The sequence below is a fragment of the Haliotis rubra genome, unplaced genomic scaffold (assembly GCF_003918875.1).
Source record: "Haliotis rubra isolate DU_JTF1 unplaced genomic scaffold, ASM391887v1 Scf1425, whole genome shotgun sequence".
Classification (NCBI taxonomy): domain Eukaryota; kingdom Metazoa; phylum Mollusca; class Gastropoda; order Lepetellida; family Haliotidae; genus Haliotis; species Haliotis rubra.
Window position 1 is genome coordinate 67277 of NW_025765365.1, and position 25408 is coordinate 92684.

The 25408-nt window shown below is 40.6% G+C and overlaps 1 protein-coding gene across 1 annotated transcript in view; it reads right to left on the reverse strand.

Annotated features, from left to right (window-relative positions):
• Positions 1-2738: 2738 nt before the first annotated feature.
• The window catches only part of LOC124269165 (glycerophosphocholine acyltransferase 1-like), a 42159-nt gene continuing 19489 nt past the window's right edge, over positions 2739-25408 (reverse strand). The window contains exons 4-12 of the mRNA XM_046704178.1: positions 24714-24880; positions 14055-14169; positions 13532-13692; positions 8464-8535; positions 7787-7948; positions 6201-6236; positions 6115-6133; positions 4914-5038; positions 2739-3577 (exon numbers count right to left, since the gene is read on the reverse strand). Coding sequence (XP_046560134.1) covers positions 3343-3577; positions 4914-5038; positions 6115-6133; positions 6201-6236; positions 7787-7948; positions 8464-8535; positions 13532-13692; positions 14055-14169; positions 24714-24880 — 1092 coding nt within the window. The 3' untranslated portion in view covers positions 2739-3342. The remainder of the gene's footprint in view (positions 3578-4913; positions 5039-6114; positions 6134-6200; positions 6237-7786; positions 7949-8463; positions 8536-13531; positions 13693-14054; positions 14170-24713; positions 24881-25408) is intronic.

Here is a 25408-nt window from a genome sequence, read left to right on the forward strand (position 1 = left end):
TCGCCTCTAACAACAAGCATGGGTTACTGAAGCCCAATTTTAACCCAGATCTTCAAGATTCATAAGGTCAAGAAGGAATAATACATACTATTGGAATGTTAGGACACATTTCGTATAATTCTTATTGCACAACATATCTCACACAGGACATATCTTACACACATTGCATCAACAACCTGTACCACTACATTAGATATAGTCTTAGGCCTCACAACACACAAACATCATACACAAGTCATAATATTTTTCACGTTAACATTAAATAAGATCAAATCTGCTGGGCAAGCCAGAAACCTATACCTGTGGGTCTGAATCCTGTTTAACCTGTGTCTCCAGGTTCATCAGCACCATAGCCATGCCGATGGGTTTCAGGAGCGGTGAGGTAGCCTAGTGGGTAAAGCGTCCACTCGTCACGCAGAAGACCCGGGTTCGATTCCCCACATGGGTACAACGTGATATTGCTGGAATATTGCTAAAAGCGGCGTCAAACTAAACTCACTCACTGATGGGTTTCATCAAAGTGGTAAACATCCGAGACTAGCATCAGTTGGGCTCTCTTCCAACATTAAACTGACACACTACAATCAAACTGGAACAGTGTTAAAGGCACCATTAGACAATCAAGTGATCAACAGCATGAGCACTGATCTATGTAATTAAGATATGATGACATGTGTCAACCAAGTCAGCAAGCCTGACCACCCAATCCCTTTAGTCGCCTCTTACGACAAGCATGGGTCGCTGAAGACAATTTTAACCCGGGTCTTCACAGGTCTGTCACATATATACTGAACTACCAATACCAATAATCAATAATGGAAGGGCAACCTAAGTCAAATACAGTCATGGAAAGGCCAACTGTTAAGTTCCCTTAGATCCTCCTGTTCAGCATGTTCTATTTTCATGGTTTAAGGATTTTAAACCAATTTAGTTGGGGACATTTGAAATTGAACTGGAAATTGAATTGTGGTTTATATTAGTCAGAATGTTTATGATGAATGCGTCTAGACTGGTTGGTTCAGCTAAAAAAGAAAACGTTCAGAGTGTATGCAAAATAATCTGAGTCTATTAGCCTATGGTACTAAGAATCGTTTCCATAGAATTTAGTGTTATCATCATAGTGGTGTACTAACGCCAGAGCTTATTGGACCAATCAGAATTTTACTAGCCTCGAGCTTTGGTCAAAAGCTAAAGTCACAAACTGTGCTTATCCTAATTTCAGTGGAGAGTGAACCACATTGTTACAGTAGTATGTATACGGATTTGAAGACTGATATTTTAAGGAAAATTATATTACTTAGAGACAGTAAGTATTTCCCATGATCATTATTATTCAGGATGGTAATTGTTATTATTTTGAATGATTTCTTCAGTTATATCTTTTTATGCTTTTATAACCCAAAGATGAAGCAGTCAGCATTCATTTGTTTTATTACATTTTCAAATCATTTGATTATAATTTCATAAAATGTTGTGTGAGTGTAGGAAATGACTCCAGTGTATTATTACTCGGTCACTGTAGGGACAGTCTTCCAGTAGCATTGTAAACTGACCACTCCCCTTGTACTGAGCATGAAGTGCAAGTGCAAGATCTGCTCAGATTCATACTACACTTGCATACATTAAAACTCTGAGAGGTTTACAAACAGGAGCATGATGATAAGGGTTTATGAAAACAATACACAATTTCAGCAAAATCACAAAAAGTTTGTCAAAATTATTATAAATTATATGACTCAAATACATAATTTTGCTGTAAAATAAAAATGTGGAGCAATTTCAGTGTTGGAAGAATATTGGGCACTGAGGATATATTTGATACCACAAGAACATTTAGGATGGACTTCGTTATTTCAAAATACAGGTAACATCATGATAATATCAGTTGTCTTCAACACTTTCTTCCTGTTCCAGCATGGTATCATACATTTGGGTCGAATGAATGAGTTTAGTTTTACGCTGCACACAGCAATACTCCAGCTATATGGCGGCGGTCTGTAAATAATCGAGTCTGGACCAGACAATTCTGTGATCAACAGCATGAGCATCAATCTACACAATTGTGATATGATGACATATGTCAACCAAATCAGCAAACCTGACCATCCGATCCCGATTTGTCGTGTCTATATATGACAAACATGGGTTACTGAATATCAATTCTAACCCAGATCTTTACATTTGGGTCGAATATTGACATGTGCGAAGATGAACTTTAAAACATTTTCATTATATCCAACTCGGGGTGGTATGTGGCACTCAGCCAGTAAACATGATGGATGAGGTAATAAGGTAATATTTAGGCCACAAATTGAATTAAAATTTAGGACATGTTCCAAAACATGTCACAACATGAATTCACAATGCCATTTAGAAAGTGGTCTAATGTAAGACATGTTATATTTGGGATAACACTTTCTCAGTATTGTACAGATTCTAGTACTTTTGTTGGGTTGAGTCCCATCCGGGATTCGAACCCACACCCACACACTAATTGCCAGTACACAAAGTCAGCCATCTAGCCCACTCAGCCACCACGGGACCCACCCAACCCAACAAAAGTACTAGAATCTGTACTTTAATGAGACAGTTTCATCCTATATATAACATGTCTCACGTGTCACAACATGGTCATCTCACTGTATCACTTTAAACAGACATGTTGTATCACTGTGAATAATTTTCATTGTGTGTCAAATTCCCATCTAACAGAGATGCCTAATGACTTCATTTTTTTGCTGAATTTTATTAAAATTGTTTTAAGTTGCCTATTCCTTCACAAATGTTCATTTAACTTAAATCTGATGCTAGGCATTTAACATTTTCTGATTTTGTGGTATGTTAAGCCAAGGCTTGAACTTCAATAAAATATTACTTAACATAACATATACATGTATTCCTGGTACCTCTGAAATCATCCTCTATAGTTTGGGTGCAACTGTTCATACAAAATATCGGAACCAGGTTCTGTGTCCCACGGCCATATCTTGTCAAAATGAACCCAATTTGTTGTCAGAAAGATATTAGGGGTCTCCAGTCACAGTTTGGTGCTGACAAACAGCAATAAATAACTTGTCTCCAGAACTTGACTCTATTCCAAACAAGATCATTTTCTTAGTTCACAGGCCTGGAACAAGTAACTCTACTTTCACTGTCACCCTTGCAAACTTTCTTTCAGTTCATCAGTGAATAACACACTGGTATAATCTCATAGATAAAATGTCTTCATCAAAATCACATCCCCGGAACTAACAGTCCGCTTGCTGAGAGAACAGGACTTCTAAAGTTCAAGGTCACTCAGACATGAAGAGCAGACGGATTGAGCAGTCATCCACAAACATATCACGCCTTATCAAAGTTGTCGGCTTTAATTTTCTGTTCCTGCCGGAAGTGTTGTTTCAACAAGTGTACGCTGAACACATCCAAGTAGTAGCAAGCGCCATTGTAGGTGGCTTTCAGCACGACGAAGGAGAGGAAGATGCAGTGGGCGATGAAAAAGTTGTACCACAGGATGGTAAAGAGCACACTCAGGAGACAGAAGACCATGTAACTCAGCTTGTACATGAGGTAGTGATGCCTGAAACAATAATTCACTTCACTGATTAATTTCTCACTTCAATTTTATTGTGATAAATACACACCAGTGTGCAAAATAGTTTCCACATTTTGCTAACCAGTTGGGCTAGCTATGCCTCAAAGTTACTAGCCCACAAAATAATTCACTAGCCCAAAATTTGAATGTAGAAACTGAGCAAACGATTACAAAAATAGACAAGAATGACATATTATCGGCATAACACGGGTTTCATCATTAAGCTGCTAATATGATGTGCATTTTTATCAGTGTATCATAACTTAACAAGTCGGAGAGAGTGATATATTTACAAAATGACCCCATGAAAATGCACTAGGCAGTCGGGCCAGTGACTGTGGAGATTCAATCGCCTGACTGGAGATTAACTAGCCACGGGCTATTTCGCACACTGCTAAAAATAGCAAAAAATTACCTCGGTCCTTCCTGATTGAAATCATATCTACAATACAACTAGAGATATCTAACAACATCAGTGCCCCAAATTGCCAAAAACACTTTGGAGTCCACTGGCCTGAAAGAGGCTCTTAACACGAGTTCTTGTTCACTTTAGGGTTATGGCACAGGTACTACAGATATGTTCCCCATATATGTTTCTGTATTCAGAAATGTACCCTAAACAAAGTCAAAGTACAGAAACGTATCCTAGGGTGAGTCCATTCTGCAATGTGCCTTTTCTTGATTGGAACTGTCACACCATTGTATTAGATGCATTTGATTGTGTTATATATGAAACGAGCATACACTGTAACGAATATTTCCAAATGTACAATACCTTGACCAGTTGAACATACATACAGTTTCGGTTTGGGGCTGTGAATATGGGAGCCTTGGAGGTGTCTGTACTTTGACAACAACCACTTCAGTGTTAACCAAGTCAACTTCTCACTCTTAAATATCCTCATCCAAGTCCTGGATGGGTGCTAACAGAACTAATTCATTTCAAAGTAACTGTCATGAGATGAATACTTCGGAACAATAACTTCGAAAATGACCTTAACCCTTGATACATCTACTACCAAAACGTGGATTTGTAAAGATACATGCAAATAAGATGGTTGACATGGTTAACCATGGTTTCTGCAATATATCCTGCAATGTTCAGCTTGACCTTGGACTTTTCAAAGCAGATCTCTCTCCAGGTGTATACTAAGCCTCATTATAAAGGCAAGAATAACGTTTGAAAACATGTTTTGTATGTGGTGGCCTTGACCTTTGACCTTCTCAGGTAATATTACAGCTATATGGTGACGGTCTGTAAATAATCGAGTCAAAAGACAAGATGGACAAAAGACCCTAGATGTCCACTGGCTGAGCTTACTTTGGTCCACACAAGTCGAACAACTTGAAACTTGAACTCTTCTCTTTGGCTGTGAGAAGGCGGTAGATGGTTTGATATTCTGGTGGAGGTTTAAAAATAACTTGCACCAGCAACGTGTTAAACAACTGAAAAAGAAACATGATACATTTTAAGATTTATTGAAACCAGATTTTAGCAGGCACTCAAAATACATTGGGATTAAAAATGCTTCAGGGTCACTTGTTTATGGACTGTAAATAACGTTATCTCGGCCATTAACTTGTCTCATAGTGACGTTTCATAAAAAATTATAATCAAGGGTTGATGTCCAAAACGTGAGCTGATTCATTACATTATAACATTAAATCTGTTCAACAGGGTCATGAAACCTTGTCATTCAAGACGTGTCTCCTTAGGAAATATTGCGTCACAGTACTTTTGTAGCACCTTCAGATCAGAAGGTCTGTGGTTCGAATCCTGCATTGTCTACATGACCAAAGACACTGAAAGGATCTCTGTGACACCGACAAATCACCTATGTGTGCCACCGACACATCACTTATTAATGACACCGACACATCACCTGTGTGACACGACACATCACCTTTGCGTGACATCGACACATCACCTGTGTGACACGACACATCACCTATGGGTGACACCGACACATCACTTATGTGTGACACCGACACATCACTTATTAATGACACCGACACATCACCTGTGTGACACGACACATCACCTTTGCGTGACATCGACACATCACCTGCGTGACACAACACATCACTTGTGTGACACTGACACATCACCTGTGTGACACCAACACATCACCTGTGCGTGACATCGACACATGACCTATGTGTGACACTGACACATGACCTATATGTGACACCAACACATGACCTATGTGACACCGACACATCACCTATGTGTGACACCGACACATGACCTATGTGTGACACCGACAAATCCTGTGTGTGACACCGACACATCACCTATGGGTGACACCGACACATCACCTGTGTGACACGACACATCACCTATGTGTGACACAGACAAATCCTGTGTGTGACCGACACATGACCTATGTGTGACACCAACACATGACCTGTGTGACACCGACACATGACATGATTGTCTCTCCTTGACTACTGATTAAGGCATTCATGAACTGATTTAACTGGACCTGCTTGCTGCTGTGACAGGTGGACCTGCTACTTACACCATGAAGCATGTAGCAACCCATCGGGACGCCGATCAGCCATGTTAAGGACCAATCAGCAAAGTTAGGCATCATCCCCCGTGTACCACAACTTAGATGTTTCTTCTGGGAACCATCGTATCCTGAAACAGACAATAGTCACATTATTAGATTATTTACAGTAAACAGACTCAACAAGTCACCTCTCACGCTAACATGTTTGGTTTTTAAATTACAATTAGATGTCTTAAAGCAACGATAAAGAACCGCAAAATTGAAAACAGAGTAGCTTTATCTTCTAATCATTCAAAGACTTTTTTCATATTTATTCAGGATTTCAGAGACAGAAGTTGTGCTACACTGCAGCAGTAACTTGAGAACATTAAGAAATACCACCCACAAATTATTCTAGGATTGTTTATTGTTTAAAGCCGCACTCAACAATATTTCAATATATGGCAACGATTTGTAAATAATCGAATTTGGACCAGACATTCCAATAATCAAGTACTGATCTACACAACTGGGATACGATGACAGCTGTCAACCAAGCCAGCAAGCCGGACCACCCGATGCCGTATTTCACCTGTTACAACAAGCATGGTTGCTGAAGATTGTTACTGTGGGGTCACAGGCCAAGTAAGACTACAGGTTCCCAGAAATGAATGGTCATCATGAAAGGCCATTAAGTGGATTAGGTGGTCAGGCTCAAATCGTTGAAATGGTTAATTGCATATCATCTTATTTTCATTGTGCGGAACGATGCTTGTGATGCTCACAATCACGGGATTGTCTGGTCCCGATGATTATACAGCTTGTTGTCATATAGCTTGATTGTGAATGAATGAGTGAATGAATGAGTAAGTATGGTTTTACACCGCTTTTAGCAATGTTCCAGAAACATGACGGGTCACAAGACTTGGGCTTCACACATTGTACCTATGTAGAAAATACAACCTGGGTCTTCCGTGTGATGAATGAAAGCTTTAACCACAAGGCTACCCGCAACGCCCCCTATATAGCTTGATAATTGCTGAGAGACTCATTAAAAAAAAAAAACAATCCAAAGGTACAACCACTAGCTATGCAGTTACGTCCCTTCTCTCATCATTAGGTGTGGACATTCACATGGAGGCTAGTGATTCAGCATACTTCAGGTGCCGGGATCGAGCCCACCTGTGACCCGGTATGAAAGCCTTGGAGTCAACTTTGTGTGCAGACTGTTTCAGTGTTGTCACAACCCCTAGTGTACAGTACACAACCGGAGCACTTAAAAGAACCCACAAATCCGTTGGTAAATGACCAGATGATGACCACATGAATACGTGCAAACATCTAGTTGCAGGTACAGCAACGTGCAGTGAACTTGGACAAAATACTGTGACTATATGTCCCAGTCCACCCAGCTGTGAATGGGTACCTCATAAGGGTGGGAAAGCCACATTAACTTGGTGCGCCTAGTGGCTGCAAGAATTGCTCCCCAGAGAGTTGAGATTGATAATATGATGTGCCGTTGAGATTGACATCCAATTGACATTGAGGGATTACTGAAAAAACATAGACAAGCATACAATTATCATGCTGAACCTGAACTTGTTCTCTTATACCACACTACTGAACACTGAATGCCCACTGTACTGAAAGGGGGAGGTGACATGGTGAGATAAAACAAAAGTACTGCTGCTAGACTTACGTGAAAGACAACAGTCCTGGCATGATGTGGATATAAATGGAGACAGTTTTATCAAAGCTGTGGAATACGAGTGAGTTTCGGAACAAGAGAAGTGCCCACATGATGGGGCCATTGGACAGGGCAAACACAACACAGAAGTATTGCGGCTGCTGGGGAAACGCCCTGGAAACAACAAAAATCCATCTTCAGTACAAAACAACCTCAACAACCAACTTGTTCACAATCTTAATACCGACACATTTATGGATAACAAGTCCTTTTATTCTGTGAGTGTGATGCTTCGGTTCAGTTTCTGCTGCAAGACAGCAGTACAATAAACTGGGCCAAAATGTCACATTCACAAATTAAAAGAACTTTGTTATCCATAAATGTGTTGTTATCCATTAAATAATTAGTATTGTACTTCCCGACTTCTAAAATTTTGTCAACCTTTAAACTCAGGCATTGTGTACCATCAAGGACTTCTGTGTATCGGAACAGTTAAACACAAATTCAGAAAATGCGAGATGTTAAACAAGTCAGATAAGTTTTACATTTTATAACCAAATAGTCTTAATGATCTTCCAGAAATTATCATTCAGCATGAAATTGTTGAACTTGAAAAAAATAAAATTTTATGAATGAAATTTATAAAAACATTCAAAGTGGTGGTAACTTAACTTGTCAGAGGTACTTACCAAATAAACACATAGCACATGATGTTTCCATAATAACAGAAATCTAGTAAAAAATACTGCCATTTGCAAAACCTGTAAAGCAAAATAACTCTGGTAAATATTCATAAACACATCACATGGTATTGAACACCATATTCATAATCGATGAAATCAGTTTGTGAAATTATTTCCAAATCATACTGACAAAGGGTCCTTAAATTTGTTAGCCACCATAAAAAAATTCACCAGCTGGAGATTGAGGTCGACAGATGTACATAGCAGGGAACAAAATCATTATCACCATTAAATATTTACTAGCCCACTGGGCAAGACTGACTGACTGACTGACTTGGTTTTATGCTGCTTTTAGCAATTATAATTCCAGCAACATCACGGCGGGGGGACACCAAAAATGGGCTTCACACAATGTACCCATGTGAGGATTCGAACCCGGGTTTTCAGCGTGACAAGCCAACGCTTTAACCACTAGGCTACCCCACCGCCCCTCCATTGGGCAAGACATTTCAGATGTCATAATTTATTGACTTGAGTTCAGCAGGACTGACCAGTCCTTGATGTACTGGCTAGAGGTGGGAAGGGACAGAATGAGAAGGAACTTCATGATGTATGAGTGGGAGGGGACTAGACTGAGAGGGGTGGGGAGGGTACTACAAGGGGAGGGACTAGACTGACCAGTCCTTGATGTACTGGCTAGAGGTGGAAGGGACGGGATGAGAAGGAACTTCATGATGTATGAGTGGGAGGGACTAGACTGAGGAGGGGTGGGGGAGGGTACTACAAGGGGAGGGGACTCAGACTGACCAGTCCTTGATGTACTGGCTAGAGGTGGGAAGGGACAGGATGAGAAGGAACTTCATGATGTATGAGTGGGAGGGGGACTAGACTGAGAGGGGGTGGGGGAGGGTACTACAAGGGAGGGGACTAGACTGACCAGTCCTTGATGTACTGGCTAGAGGTGGGAAGGGACAGAATGAGAAGGAACTTCATGATGTATGAGTGGGAGGGGACTAGACTGAGAGGGGTGGGGAGGGTACTACAAGGGAGGGACTAGACTGACCAGTCCTTGAAGTACTGGCTAGAGGTGGGAAGGGACAGGATGAGAAGGAACTTCATGATGTATGAGTGGGAGGGACTAGACTGAGAGGGGTGGGGAGAGGGTACTACAAGGGAGGGACTAGACTGACCAGTCCCTTGATGTACTGGCTAGAGGTGGGAAAGGGACAGAATGAGAAGGAACTTCATGATGTATGAGTGGGAGGGACTAGACTGAGAGGGGTGGGGGAGGGTACTACAAGGGAGGGACTAGACTGACCAGTCCTTGATGTACTGGCTAGAGGTGGGAAGGGACGGAATGAGAAGGAACTTCATGATGTATGAGTGGGAGGGACTAGGACTGAGAGGGGGTGGGGGGAGGGTACTACAAGGGAGGGACTAGACTGACCAGTCCTTGATGTACTGGCTAGAGGTGGGAAGGACAGGATGAGAAGGAACTTCATGATGTATGAGTGGGAGGGACTAGACTGAGAGGGGTGGGGGAGGGTACTACAAGGGAGGGACTAGACTGACCAGTCCTTGATGTACTGGCTAGAGGTGGGAAGGGACAGAATGAGAAGGAACTTCATGATGTATGAGTGGGAGGGACTAGACTGAGAGGGGGTGGGGAGGGTACTACAAGGGAGGGACTAGACTGACCAGTCCTTGATGTACTGGCTAGAGGTGGGAAGGGACAGAATGAGAAGGAACTTCATGATGTATGAGTGGGAGGGACTAGACTGAGAGGGGTGGGGGAGGGTACTACAAGGGAGGGGACTAGACTGACCAGTCCTTGATGTACTGGCTAGAGGTGGGAAAGGACAGAATGAGAAGGAACTTCATGATGTATGAGTGGGGAGGGACTAGACTGAGAGGGGTGGGGGAGGGTACTACAAGGGAGAGGACTAGACTGACCAGTCCTTGATGTACTGGCTAGAGGTGGGAAGGGACAGAATGAGAAGGAACTTCATGATGTATGAGTGGGAGGGACTAGACTGAGAGAGGGTGTGGGGAGGGTACTACAAGGGAGGGGGACTAGACTGACCAGTCCTTGATGTACTGGCTAGAGGTGGGAAGGGACAGGAATGAGAAGGAACTTCATGATGTATGAGTGGGAGGGACTAGACTGAGCAGGGTGGGGGGGAGGGGAGGAGGGACTGGGGGAGGGGACTAGAGGTGGGAAGGGAATGAAGGAACTGATGGTGGTGGGTGGGGGACTAGAGTAGAGAGGGGTGATGTACTGGCTAGAGGTGGGAAGGGACAGAATGAGAAGGAACTTCATGATGTATGAATGGGGAGGACTAGGACTGAGAGGGTGGGGAGAATTACTACAAGGGAGGGACTGGGCTGAGCCAGTCCTTGATGTACTAGCTAGAGGTGGGAAGGACAGGAATGAGAAAGGAACTTCATGATATATATGAGTGGGAGGGACTAGACTGAGGCAGGGTGGGGGAGAATTTACAAGGGAGGGACTAGACTGACCAGTCCTTGATGTACTGGCTAGAGGTGGGAAGGGAGGGAATGAGAAGGAACTTCATGATGTATGAGTGGGAGGGACTAGACTGAGGAGGGTGGGGGAGGGTACTACAAAGGGAGGGGGACTAGGCGACCAGTCCTTGATGTACTGGCTAGAGGTGGGAAGGACAAGAATGAGAAGAATCTGATGTATGAGGTGGGAGGGGACTAGACTGAGAGGGGTGGGGGAGGGTACTACAAGGGAGGGGGACCAGTCCCCTTGATGTACTGGTTAGAGGTGGGAAGGGACAGAATGAAGGAACTTGATGTATGAGTGGGAGGGACTAGACAGGGTGGGGGAGAATTACTACAAGGGAGGGACTGGGCGGACCGGTCCTTGATGTACTGGTTAGAGGTGGGAAGGGACAGAATGAGAAAGGAACTTCATGATGTATGAGTGGGAGGGACTAGACTGAGAGCAGGTGGGGAGGGTACACAAGGGAGGGGACTGGACTGACCAGTCATGATGTACTGAGCTAGAGGTGGGAAAGGACAGAATGAGAAGGAACTTCATGATGTATGAGTGGGAGGACTAGACTAGAGAGGGTGGGGAGGAATTACTACAAAGGGAGGGACTGGACGGACCAGTCGCTTGAAGTACTGGAGATTAGGGGAAGGGACAGGATGAGAAGGAACTTCATGATGTATGAATAGGAGGGACTAGAGCTGAGAGCAGGGTGGGGAGGGTACTACAAAGGGAGGGACTAGGGACTGACCAGTCCCAGAATGGGGAGGGTGGGGAATGCACAGGGTGGCTAGCTAGAGGTGGGGGAAGGGACAGGGATGAGAAGGGAACTGGGGTATTGATGATATGAGTGGGGAGGAGGACTGAGGTGGAAGGACTGTGGGAGGACTGGACTGGGGAGGGTACTACAAGGGGAGGACTGACTGGCCAGTCCTTGATGTGCTGGCTAGAGGTGGGGAAGGGACAGAATGAGAAGGAACTTCATGATGTATGAGTGGGAGGGACTAGGACTGAGAGGTGGGGGAGGGTACTAGGGTGGGGAGGGACAAGGGGAGGACTGGACGACCGGTCCTTGATGTACTGGCTAGAGGTGGGGAAGGACAGGATGAGAAGGAACTTCATGATGTATGAGTGGGGAGGACTAGACTGAGAGAGGGTGGGGGAGGGTACTACAAGGGGAGGGACTAGGACTGACCAGTCCCTTGATGTACTGGCTAGGAGGTGGGAAGGACGGAACGGAGAAGGAACTTCATGATGTATGAGTGGGAGGGACTAGACTGAGAGGGGTAGAGGGTACTACAAGGGAGGGACTAGACGACCAGTCCTTGATGTACTGGCTAGAGGTGGGAAGGGAAGGGGAGTGGGACGCTGATGTATGAGGGTGGGGAGGGACTAGACTGAGAGGGAGTGGGGGGAGGGTACTACAAGAGGGGAGGACTAGACTGAGGGAGGGACCAGTCCTTGGATGTACTGGCTAGAGGTGGGAGGAGGGATGAGGAACTTCATGATGATGCTTGTGAGTGGGAGGGAAGGAACTTAGAGAGATGATGGATGTACTACAAGGGGAGGGGACTAGGCAGGAACATGGGGTGGGGGAGGGTTACTACAAGGGAGGGACTAGGACTGACCAGGTGGGGGAATTACATTGGCTAGAGGTGGGAAGGATACTGGGAATGAGAAGGAACATCACGGATGTATGAATGGGAGGGGACTAGACTGAGAGAGGGTGGGGGCAGGGTACTACAAGGAAGGGGACTGGACTGACCAGTCCTTGATGATGTACCTGGCTAGGAGGTGGGAAGGGGCCAGGAATGAGGAACTGCATGATGGTGGGAGGGACTGGTGGGAGAGTGGGGAGGGTACTACAAGGGAGACTAGACTGGAGGGTGGGTGAGGTTACAATGGAGAGATACTGGGACTCAGACTGAGGGGTACTAGAAGGGAGGAACTAGACTGAGTAGGGTGGGGAGGTTACAATAGGATACTGAGTACAGACTGAGAGAGGTACTAGAAGGGAGGGAACTAGACTGAGTAGGGTGGGGGAGGTTACAACAGGATATGAGGGAGAGGGTACTAGAGGGAGGAACTAGACTGAGTAGGGTGGGGGAGGTTACAATGGGATATTGACTCAGACTGAGAGGGGGTACTAGAAGGGAGGGAACTAGACTGGAGGTAGGGTGGGGAGGTTACAATAGGACTATTGCGACTCAGACTGAGAGAAGGGAGGGACTAGACTGAGTAGGGTGGGGAGGTTACAATGGGATACTGGGACAGACTGAGAGGGTACTAGAAGGGAGGGACTAGACTGGAGTAGGGTGGGGAGGTTACAATGGGATATTGCGACTCAGACTGAGAGGGTACTAGAAGGGAGGGGGACTAGACTGAGTAGGGTGGGGGAGGTTACAATAAGATACTGGGACAGACTGAGAGGGTACTAGAAGGGAGGGGAACTAGACTGAGTAGGGTGGGGAGGTTACAATAAGATACTGGGACAGACTGAGAGGGTACTACTAGAAATGGGATATTGCGACTCAGAGAGAAGGGAGGGGAACTCACCAGTACATGATACACCGTATCAGCAGCAGTATCGGAGCTGTGATGGAGTAGAAGTACGGGATGAGGTACTGAGCAGAGATGACGCAGTGTGTTAAAAAGCTGACAGTTGCCACGGACACCACAAATACCACCTTCTCCGTGATGTGGGGACGCTTCACTACCTGAAAACATTATTGTTCATTAACGTCTAAATTTAAAGTTATGTTGTTACAAAAATTCTTGGGCTTATCATATGACGATTACAAAAGAAAAGTGAATACCTCTTCATAAAGCATCAGTGTAATGCATAAATTTCTCAATGTATCATAAAGATTACTGACATTATTTACTCTTTGAACACATTATATTTGAAACAAATCCTCATTAATACACTGGTTTCTCCTACCTCGCCAGGGCAGGGCCCTGTTTCACCAAGCAATCATACGACTAAGGTGATCTTAACTCCCATACTTTAACATTGACTAACATGACAATCATAACGCTACGATCGCTTTGTGAAACAGGCCCCTGGTCTGTATCCCACCTTAGAAGACTTCCTTGTTTTCTCCTTCTCTTCGGTCTCTGTAACCGATACTTCGTGCTGGACAGAACCATTCTGGTGCACCTTACCATTCTGCAGCAAGTGGCCATTACACTCCCTTAAAAACAGAGAGTAAAGTATTAAGAAAGGTGAGGAATGCAGAAATCGAACATATAGATCGGTTCAAGCAGTAACAGTGAAGACTTGTGGCTAGGGCTTACTTCTCACTGAAGACATGACATCCACATACAGTTGAAACAAACATACAGTGTATCAGCTGATGCTGTGTGTGGGGTACACACCAATCACACCACAAGCGGGTTCAAGATTAGCCCTGACCTCTCATTGTTGGTTTGTTAACACCATTCGTAGTGGTAATAAATGTTAATCCCTTTCATAAGTTATATCACATCAAACTGAGGATTTAGTCTGCCGGTTAACGCAAAGATAAACACTGGGCTCACTCACTAACTTCATGTCTTGCTATTTGTTTGTTTGTTTGACGTTTAACATGTTTAATGCCGTACTCAGCAATATTCTAGCAAAATGGTCATGGTTTGAAAATAATGAAGTCTGGACCAGACAATCCAGTGATCAACAACAGCATCAATCTGTGCAATTGGGATACGATGACATGTGTCCACCAAGTCAGCCGGACTGACCACCCAATCCGTTACTTGCCTCGACAAACATGGGTTGTTGAAGACCAATTATAGCCCAGATCTTTGAGGGTATCATGTCTTGCTAAATGCACCAAGTAAATTGGGAAGGCACAGTATTTCATTCAAAATTGGAATTTCAAATGCTTCTTATTTTTTTTGTTTCAGAGGAATTTTAACACTGTATTTTAACTTTGTATTTGAACACTGCATAAAATGCAATAACGTAAAACTATTTTTAATATCATTGCATTAATACCAGTTTTAGTAGTTCTGTTATAAGGTATATACAAATCACCCTGACCAGACCATCCCTTTATATCAACATGCAGTCAGAAGTTGTACATTTGCTGCACATTTGGGTCTGGCTATATATACCTGTGAACATATCTTTACAAACACCTGCCGGTATAAAATATCATTCTATGGCCAGACTAATTGATTTTTGTTGTCATAGAGTTTTATGGCTCTGAGGCAATAATTGAACAAGAGCCACCAGGAGATGACATGTGCCACCAGTCTGGTGCAAATCTGAAAAATGAATAAGTGGTACACCATGAATTCATATACTTTGAAATTATATATTTCTATGTAGATGATGTTCATATTGACCTATATGATATAATAATCCACCTAGAAGAAAGTATCAACCAGGTCTGGTTTACATAATATCTGGCCTAATCAATAATGACAGACTTCCTTCATTTATAACCTCTTATGTCTTTTCTGTGGTACCACCCAAGTAAACTCTTAAACACGTCAAAGTTTTGTTAAATGGATTTATTTATGTTTAATTTTTTCAACATAGTTTAATGCTGACATTTTTACATTTGAAATGATTTTAGTATTTTTGGAAAATACAGAAAAGGTAAAAGAAAATGAATGACAAAACACATGGACTAACTATGTCTACCTAGAGACGAAAATTCACAACACAATATCAAGATTTCAGCAACAACAGTATGATGATACTCCCCCCCCAACCCACCCCAAAAAAACAAAAACAAAAAAAAAAAACATAAAAAAACAAAACAACCCAAATCATCTGATTGTTACAGCATGTTCAACTAGAGTGATCTGTCCAACCTAATGAGTGTATTCCTTAAGTCTAATGTTTAACAAGAGCAGTTATTCGTGCTATCATACCAATGGTGTTGAGATGGGATTTATACATCTATATGTAAGGTCATTTCAAGTTATCGGATGTCACACAATTACTACATGGTTTATGCTGTTACAAAATCCCAAATAGGAGTTTCAATTAGCAGGTGAGCTACGGTAATTAATCAATAGACCATGAGTGAAATCAACACGCTTCTATTGCTCCACACCTGTTGACATTTGTACTCAAGTTAATGATAACACATCATGAAGTGTGTGTTTTGATTGCGTTATCGCGAACAGTTAAAAATCTATTCGCTGCTGCATATCTCCTTACCGAAATGATTAAAATTAGAACGGAATCTTTGAGACATCATATTTTATGTTCACATACTAATTCAAACCATTGCACATATTTAGGTGTGGTGATGTGAAATTGGGTTTAACGTCGTGCTTGAGAATATTTCGCTCATATGATGACGTGCATGATTGTGTATGTGTATGTGTGGCTGCTTGTACTAGCCCAGACTGAAGCTGGTTTTTAGAGCTAGCTCACTGAGATACCATGCCGCAGTGAAGCAAGAATACCCCACTCAGTCACATTATACGGACTCTGAGCCGACCAGTCCTTGTTGTACCCATTAATGCCGAGCCCCAGGCAGGGACCAACAAGTACCATATTTTAACGTCTTTCGGTCGGGGATCGAACCCAAACCTTCCGCTCTCCGGGCGGATGCTCTAACCACTACACCACGAGGCGGTGCACATATTTAATCAACAACTTGTATGAAGTATTGGAATTTAGAAATGGCTAGGCAATAGGCTAAAATATCATTTTCAATATGGTTGCCATTGCAAATAGTATTGATAAAATAAAGGGAATCCCTTCAACAATTTCAACTCTTTGAACAATGTAGTTTTTTACCAGATATATCAGTTAAATGACAGACATCCAGACAATGTGCTACAAGCTTACTTCATTTTCAGTCAGCAGGTGAAGGCAGGTGAGCTACTTATCAATATAATAAATCATTGACACGCTTCTTTTTCCCTACACCTATTGACAGCAGTACACAAGTTTGATAATACCATACCGATGACAGCATGAAGTGTGTTTTGATTGTGTTATCTAAACAGGTCAAAATGTTGGCTGTAGTTCACAGTGATAACCTGCTTACCATCAGACCTTTCGTGCATTCATTAGTAAAATGTGTAACGTTCCACATGCCTGAGGACATCGAAGTCTCAATGATATTTGAACCAAGTTTGTTTTCCACCATGTGATCTCAAGAACAAATTTATGATGATTTGGAGATTTAACATGCGCTTTCCGACATAATGCATATTTTGCACACATGCCCAATCGAAAGAGGGGTGATTTGACAGAAAGATACGGCAACCTGAAGTGTTAGTGTTGTATGATTAAATTTATATGAATTTATTTAAATTAAACAATTTTAACTTGACTGGCGTTTAAATATGTACCACACCTTGTCCATTTTGTAATTATGTGCTGATTTTTTACCCACATGCAGGGGCGGATACAGCTTTTTGAGAACACTAGGGTAGGGGGTGCACCAGTTCATTTTTGCCTGAAGCCAAATGGATCCGCCTATGATATATAAAACTTTCAGGACAAAAAAGGGGGTCCACACCTCTGCACCCCCCTCTGGATCCACCTATGCACATGGGAAATATAGTCGTGAGGATGCTGAGATGAATAATAAATAGCTTGTGCCCTATGTTTAACTATTAAAAAGAAGCTAAAGAATACCCCATGTTTTCAATTAACTATAGTTAATCAGTCACATATTAACTATAGTCATCATCTCAGAATAACTATAGTCATCATCTCAGATTAACTATAGTCATCATCTCAGATTAACTATAGTCATCATCTCAGATTAACTATTGTCATCATCTCAGATTAACTATAGTCATCATCTCAGATTAACTATAGTCATCATCTCAGATTAACTAAAGTCATCATCTCAGATTAACTATAGTCATCATCTCAGATTAACTATAGTCATCATCTCAGATTAACTAAAGTCATCATCTCAGAATAACTATAGTCATCATCTCAGATTAACTATAGTCATCATCTCAGATTAACTATCAGATTAACTATAGTCATCATCTCAGATTATTAACTATAGTCATCATCTCAGATTAACTATAGTCATCATTTCAGATTAACTATAGTCATCATTTCAGATTAACTATAGTCATCATTTCAGATTAACTATAGTCATCATCTCAGATTAACTATAGTCATCATCTCAGATTATTAACTATAGTCATCATCTCAGATTAACTAAAGTCATCATCTCAGATTAACTATAGTCATCATCTCAGATTAACTATAGTCATCATCTCAGATTAACTAAAGTCATCATCTCAGATTAACTATAGTCATCATCTCAGATTAACTATAGTCATCATCTCAGATTAACTATCAGATTAACTATAGTCATCATCTCAGATTATTAACTATAGTCATCATCTCAGATTAACTATAGTCATCATTTCAGATTAACTATAGTCATCATTTCAGATTAACTATAGTCATCATTTCAGATTAACTATAGTCATCATCTCAGATTATTAACTATAGTCATCATCTCAGATTATTAACTATAGTCATCATCTCAGATTAACTATAGTCATCATCTCAGATTATTAACTATAGTCATCATCTCAGAATAACTATAGTCATCATCTCAGATTAACTATAGTCATCATCTCAGATTAACTATAGTCATCATCTCAGATTAACTATTGTCATCATCTCAGATTAACTATAGTCATCATCTCAGATTAACTATAGTCATCATCTCAGATTAACTAAAGTCATCATCTCAGATTAACTATAGTCATCATCTCAGATTAACTATAGTCATCATCTCAGATTAACTAAAGTCATCATCTCAGATTAACTATAGTCATCATCTCAGATTAACTATAGTCATCATCAGATTAACTATAGTCATCATCTCAGATTATTAACTATAGTCATCATCTCAGATTAACTATAGTCATCATTTCAGATTAACTATAGTCATCATTTCAGATTAACTATAGTCATCATTTCAGATTAACTATAGTCATCATCTCAGATTAACTATAGTCATCATCTCAGATTATTAACTATAGTCATCATCTCAGATTAACTATAGTCATCATCTCAGATTAACTATAGTCATCATCTCAGATTATTAACTATAGTCATCATCTCAGATTAACTATAGTCATCATCTCAGATTAACTATAGTCATCATCTCAGATTATTAACTATAGTCATCATCTCAGATTAACTATAGTCATCATCTCAGATTAACTATCAGATTAACTATAGTCATCATCTCAGATTATTAACTATAGTCATCATCTCAGATTAACTATAGTCATCATTTCAGATTAACTATAGTCATCATCTCAGATTAACTATAGTCAGATGTTTTTTCATACACATCTTTACCCTTTTCCTATGTTTGAATAGCTTGTGAATGTCAAACTGTTTTACCAAAAAGATACTGCATCCTGATTTCTGCTCTCCCTTATTCTATTTATTTTTAGCATTATTCCCTTCCCCTTCCCATAACTATTTCTTGTAATAGGGATACAGGTATAAAGAATTCAATGGCAAAATAGAAAGAATATGATCATACAAAAAAAAACCAATTCTTTATTTTGAGTGTTTATATTGGGTCAACTTTCCACACATGCAAATGTTTCTTATTCTATTCCAATAATCTACCCTAAGGAAACATCCCCCAAACATGCTTACAAAAAGAAAATTGGTGACTGAGAATTGATGACCTCAATGATGATGTGTGTTGAAGCCAGATGAAGCCAGTTCTCAGATGTACTTACTCTGTATCTATGGTATACGTAACCGTATCTCCCTCTTTGGAGCTCATTTTGAAAGATGAACAAGAGCCTACTGTCATTATTTGAAGACACACAACACCATGGACTTGCTCAGTAAGGCAAAAGTCAAATTCAAAACAGTCATCTGCTATCCACTGTAGAGAGAACGTCTTCTGTTCACAAGTTCTGTTCACAAGGAAGCATTACTGTCAAATAGCGCTTGGAGTGCTTATATTGTCATCCATGTTTCTAAATAAGATACACTTCAAAACAAAGTTACACTTTCTCCTTAACGATGCTTCTTTCAAAACAAACACCACAGCCAAGCGTCCATTATGCCATTGGAAAGACAATGGGATGAGGGGGGTAAATGGAGACTGGTCAATCTAGCGTGTAGTCCTTATGAAAACAAACACCCTTCCTGTGATCCTCAGCTGTTAAGGATTATAACACTGTGAAACAACATTGTCAAAGAGTACCACAGCGTTAAGATCAAGTCCCAGAGTCGTGGCTTGTCAGCAACTGGCACCAAGGAAGCAAGTCACACGGTCCAGCAGCAGTGAGACACGATCCCCTACACTGACGTTCCAGGACTGACAGTCCAGTCTGTTGACATCCACCAGGAATACACACAGTTATCACCTGATACACAAAGGTCAAAGGTAGCCCTTGATAACACAATCCATGTCAGACCAAGGTGCATTCGGTGAGCCAATGTTAAACACTCAAAGTGCAAGATCTTCATTAAATATTATTACATCATCAGTTTCTTTTGGATTCCCTATCCTGGTATGTGTGAATCTTTTGATTGCATCATTCCGTACCTGTCCTACCTACATTTATATCTTCCAACATTCTGTTTATCTTAGTTATAGCTCATTAAAAGTTTAGTGCTAACTAAACTGGTAACAGGTATGTTATGATTAACTAATGAATATTTGTTGGGAAGTAATATCAAATTTTCATATTTTTTGTTTGTTTGTCACCTTACTGCAGTACTCCAGCCATGTGATGGTGATCTTTGAGTTATCAAGTTCAAGGACCTGACAATCCTGTGACTGACTTCATGAGCATTAATCGTTTCTATTACAATATGATGATATGCATCAGACTGACATCACAATACTCGAGTGATGATGTGATACACATCGCTACAGTTGAGTGAAGATGTGATACACATCGCTACAGTCAAGTGAAGATGTGATACACATTGCTACAGTTGAGTGATGATGTGATACACATTGCTACAGTTGAGTGATGATGTGATAACACATTGTTTTTCTTAAGGGATTATGTAATACACATCACTACAGTTGAGTGAAGATGTGATACACATCGCTACAGTTGAGTGATGATGTGATACACATCGCTACAGTTGAGTGATGATGTGATACACATCGCTACAGTTGAGTGATGATGTGATACACATTGCTACAGTTGAGTGATGATGTGATACACATTGTTTTTCTTAAGGGATTATGTGATACACATCACGATACTTATGCCAAGTGTGTAGAAACCCAAGTGTGCAGTTGGCAGGGATGGTAAACCAGATCATTTTGTTTGTGAGTCAAGGGGTACACCGGAAACCTATGTGGAAAGTGATGAACAGCTGGAGGCTCTTAGTGCTTGAAATTATTGCAGTGTTTTAAATCTAACTGGTTCATCAGTTCATCAACATATGGGCACACTTATTTTCACAAACGCACACCTAAATTATCTTATGTGCCCAATGGCATCCTTTGATTCTGGTTTTCTGCAATCAGATGAATACATTGTTTTTGTCTGGCAGATGGTAAAGGCATGTCCAATTAGTTTTCAGCATATTACAAAACACAACAATATTTCAAAAAAATCAATACAGAACTAGAACACTGATTCATTCATGGTATCCTATAATGTACGGTCAGGTTAACTTCACATTGATACAACACTGATAAAAAGATATATAAACATAATCATTTTTATCATGTTTATATCAATGATTTGATCATGGATTGCCAAAACAATTGGATATGACCAATATCATTCTTTTTATTTAATCTTTTTAGTCAATAATCCAAATTCAGAGAATCCAAATTCAGAGAAATTATTTATGGTTTATTAGAAGTTGAATACCGATAAATCATAAAGTGTGAACAAAAACTGAAACAAAATTAAAGTGAAAAACATGTCTAAATCTTTTCTAGCCTGACATAAAAAAACATGAATGTCAGTATTGATAGAAGCCAGCTTAGTTCAGTGATAACAAATAATGTCACTGACATGTCTTACTTGACTCAAAATACAAAAACTGTTGCCATCAATCAGTGCCTCAGGTTAATTACAACATAACCTAATTAGCTTTGTTACACAGTAGCCAGTCTTAACAACCATGACAATGTTAAATAAACAAAACCTGAAGTAAGTACAACAAATCTGCCCCAGACAAACATGACCAGATCGATTTACAGTACTGTCTCCCTTAATCTAACAGCTTACATAAGCATGATAATTGACTTCAAGTAATACTTGGTCATCTTATAGACACCATTATCTTGATGAGCTTAAACCACTACAAATGTTGTTACTAATTAAAGTCTCAGGGCAATTAAAACACCAAGGTTTTAATTAGCATCGATACATATTTACAAAGCAGCCATTCCTAACGACCTTGGCATTGTAATGTTAATTGTTAATGTCCTGACTATTGATTGGGGCCAGTTAACTAAATTACCTTTCCCGAAGACTGTTTGCAATAATAAAGACATCCATTAAAACTCTCTTCCTCATGTCATCAATGTTGCCAAGTGCAAAATAGTCACTGATGCGCTCCAAACTTACTGTCCAAAATACAATAATGATGCCCAACTATATCAACATTTTCAGGCCTTATAAGGCCTCTTCATATGTCAGAACATTACTACTTTCTTGTACACATCAAGTGTAATAAATCCACCTATACTTCATTGTCTGATAACCTCCTAGGCAGTGCATGTGTAAACAAGATGCCAGAGTATGTCAAACTGTAACAACCTTCTGCAAGGAATACAAAATTGAAAAATAATACATATCAACATTTAGGGGTTGATTTAGTGCTTTGTTACTTGCACTGGTCACCTCAATATCAAAAGGTGCAACCTAGTTATTAGTCAAAAGTGCACCATGTGCAAGTCAATTTTTGAGAAATAAATCAATAACAAATCTAAGTATGTGAGTTCATTTTTCTTCTAAACTTTGAATAGCCATGACACCGAAACATTGCCATTTATAGACACTTCTCAGCTCTGACAGCTCTGGGATCAGCTGTGTCTCTATGTTGTACTACGTCACGAAAATATGTTTATGTGCACCAAAACCTCTGTCATTTTAGCACACTACATTGCAACTGGAATTTGGCTTGTGCAACTAGGTTCCTATCTTAGATTGCACCTGGTGCAAGTAGGTTAACATCCCTTAAATCAAGCCCTGACATTGACTAACCATTATTGTTTCATTTAAAGCCACCATCAAACGTGGGTGTATATTTGGTTGGCAGTATAGGGAGGCAATGAATATACATGTATTTTCGCATTTTATTTCTGTTTTAAATTAAAATATCTAAAGTCAGTGACCTTGCTTGGTCACAAACATGAAAATTGAATACTTTTTCTCGGCAACTAAGTAATAAACACAAATTTGGATTGGGAACAATGTTTTCTTGATGGGGTGAGTGAGTATGGCTTCATGCCGCTTTCAGCAATATTCTAACAATATCATGTCTGGGAACACCAGAAATGGGCTTCACACATTGTACACATGTGGGGAACCGAACCCGGGTCTTCAGCATGACGAGCACATGCTTTAACCATTCAGGATACCCCACCGCTCCTATGAGGAACAAGAATTTTAATGTCTTAACGTTTTTCAGCACTCTACTAGTATGTAACAACTTAACTTGTCAGATATTTGTAGGTATGTTTACACTTTCATTTCTTTAAATTCATCTGCTTCAAATGAACTAAAGTTCACAAGAATGCTATATTTAACAGTATTTCAGCAATAGTTTCATTTCAGAATAATTTGAGAGAAAAAATTCAAGTGAAACCGTAAAGAAAGCAGGGCTTGATGTAAGAGATGTTAACCTACTTGCACCAGGTGCAACCTAAGATAACAACCCAGCCAAATTCCAGTTGCACTGCTTTTATTGCAATTGGTAATGTAAGAAATATGCTATTGAATTATTTAGATGTTTTATTCAGAGTTTACCGACTCAAAATTTGAGTTGCACCTGGTGCAAGTTAGACTAATAACTAGGTTGCATTTTATAATATTGGGTTGCACCAGTGCAAGTAACAAAGCACTAAATCGAGCCCTGGAAAGTAATGATCAAAGACTAAGAATATAAAATGTTTCTTGCTGTTTAAGTCACTCTCAGCAATAATCCCGCTATATGACAATCGAGTTTGGACCAGACGCTCCAGTGATCAACAGCATCAGCATCGATCTACGCAAATGGGAAATGATCACATTTGTCAACCAAGTCAACGAGCCTGGCCACCACATCCTGATAGTCACCTCTTATGACAAGCATGGGTTGCTGAAGACCAATTCGAACCCAGATCTTCATGGGTCTGTATTAATAATAATTTAGCAATGATAATAATGGAGATTTCCTGTCTATCGGGGGGTTGGGTAGCCAAGTGGTTAAAGCATCTGCTTGTCAAGCCGAAGACCCGGGTTTGTTTCCCCACATGGGTACAATGTGTGAAGCCCATTCCTGGTGTCCCCCGCTGTGATATTGCTGAAATATTGCTAAAAGCGACATAAAACCATACTCACTCACTCATGTCAATGATTGAAACCCTGATCAACCTCTGCACTGGTGTACAGCGACACTCAGTGAACCAAGTCACAAACAAGTGTTTCTTATTGCCAGGAAACAAGTCGGACCGTCTCAACTAAACAAACACCTGGTATAAGATCAGAAATGTATTAATGGCTTCTGTTCGATTCTGGTTGTGATGTCGTTACCCACCAAAAAAGAACCAATGTCGACATGATGACATACCTGTCTGTGAAGGTAGCTGTGTTGTTGTTGATGACTGGGCTGTCGACATCCACTGGGGGGATTTCCTGAGTCGGGATGTCCTGACCCGTGTCCCCTCCTACTCCTACTGGGATGACAGCAGTAGACGTCATGACGTCACCTTGGCTGGCCTCGTTCTCATCATTTTCCTGCATACATAGCACATGATTGAAAAACCACTGCATTTCCTATATCATATGTACTGTGCAACTTTTGGATTACAATGTTGTTGATAAGAATGATTAAATTCCATTAAACTTAATTTTGCATGTTTCAAAATTGCACAAACCCATTTATCTTGTAATTGGCACAGTAAGTTCTAGGCTGAGGCTATTCTTGTCAGTTTCCTGTCAATGTCATATATTATTGGGTAATGCCAAAAAGCTTTGTAAGTTTGTTATTATTAGGTTATCTGGACTGAAACACTGTTAATGCAACACATTTTCCTCTCTCTACAATAAAGGGCCCATAATTGATAATGTCCAAAATTAAAAAGAAATTTTCTGAAAATTAAAATTGTGTCGTTTTATTCATGCTCCCCTCCCCTCAAAATGATCTCATATAGTGATGGTTGAAATGTTTAGCCTTTAGTTAAGGAAAGTAAGAGTTATATTTTAGCAGTTTGCTACAAACAATTTCACTTAAAACTTCAAATAAGACTGTTGAGGTTAGAAATA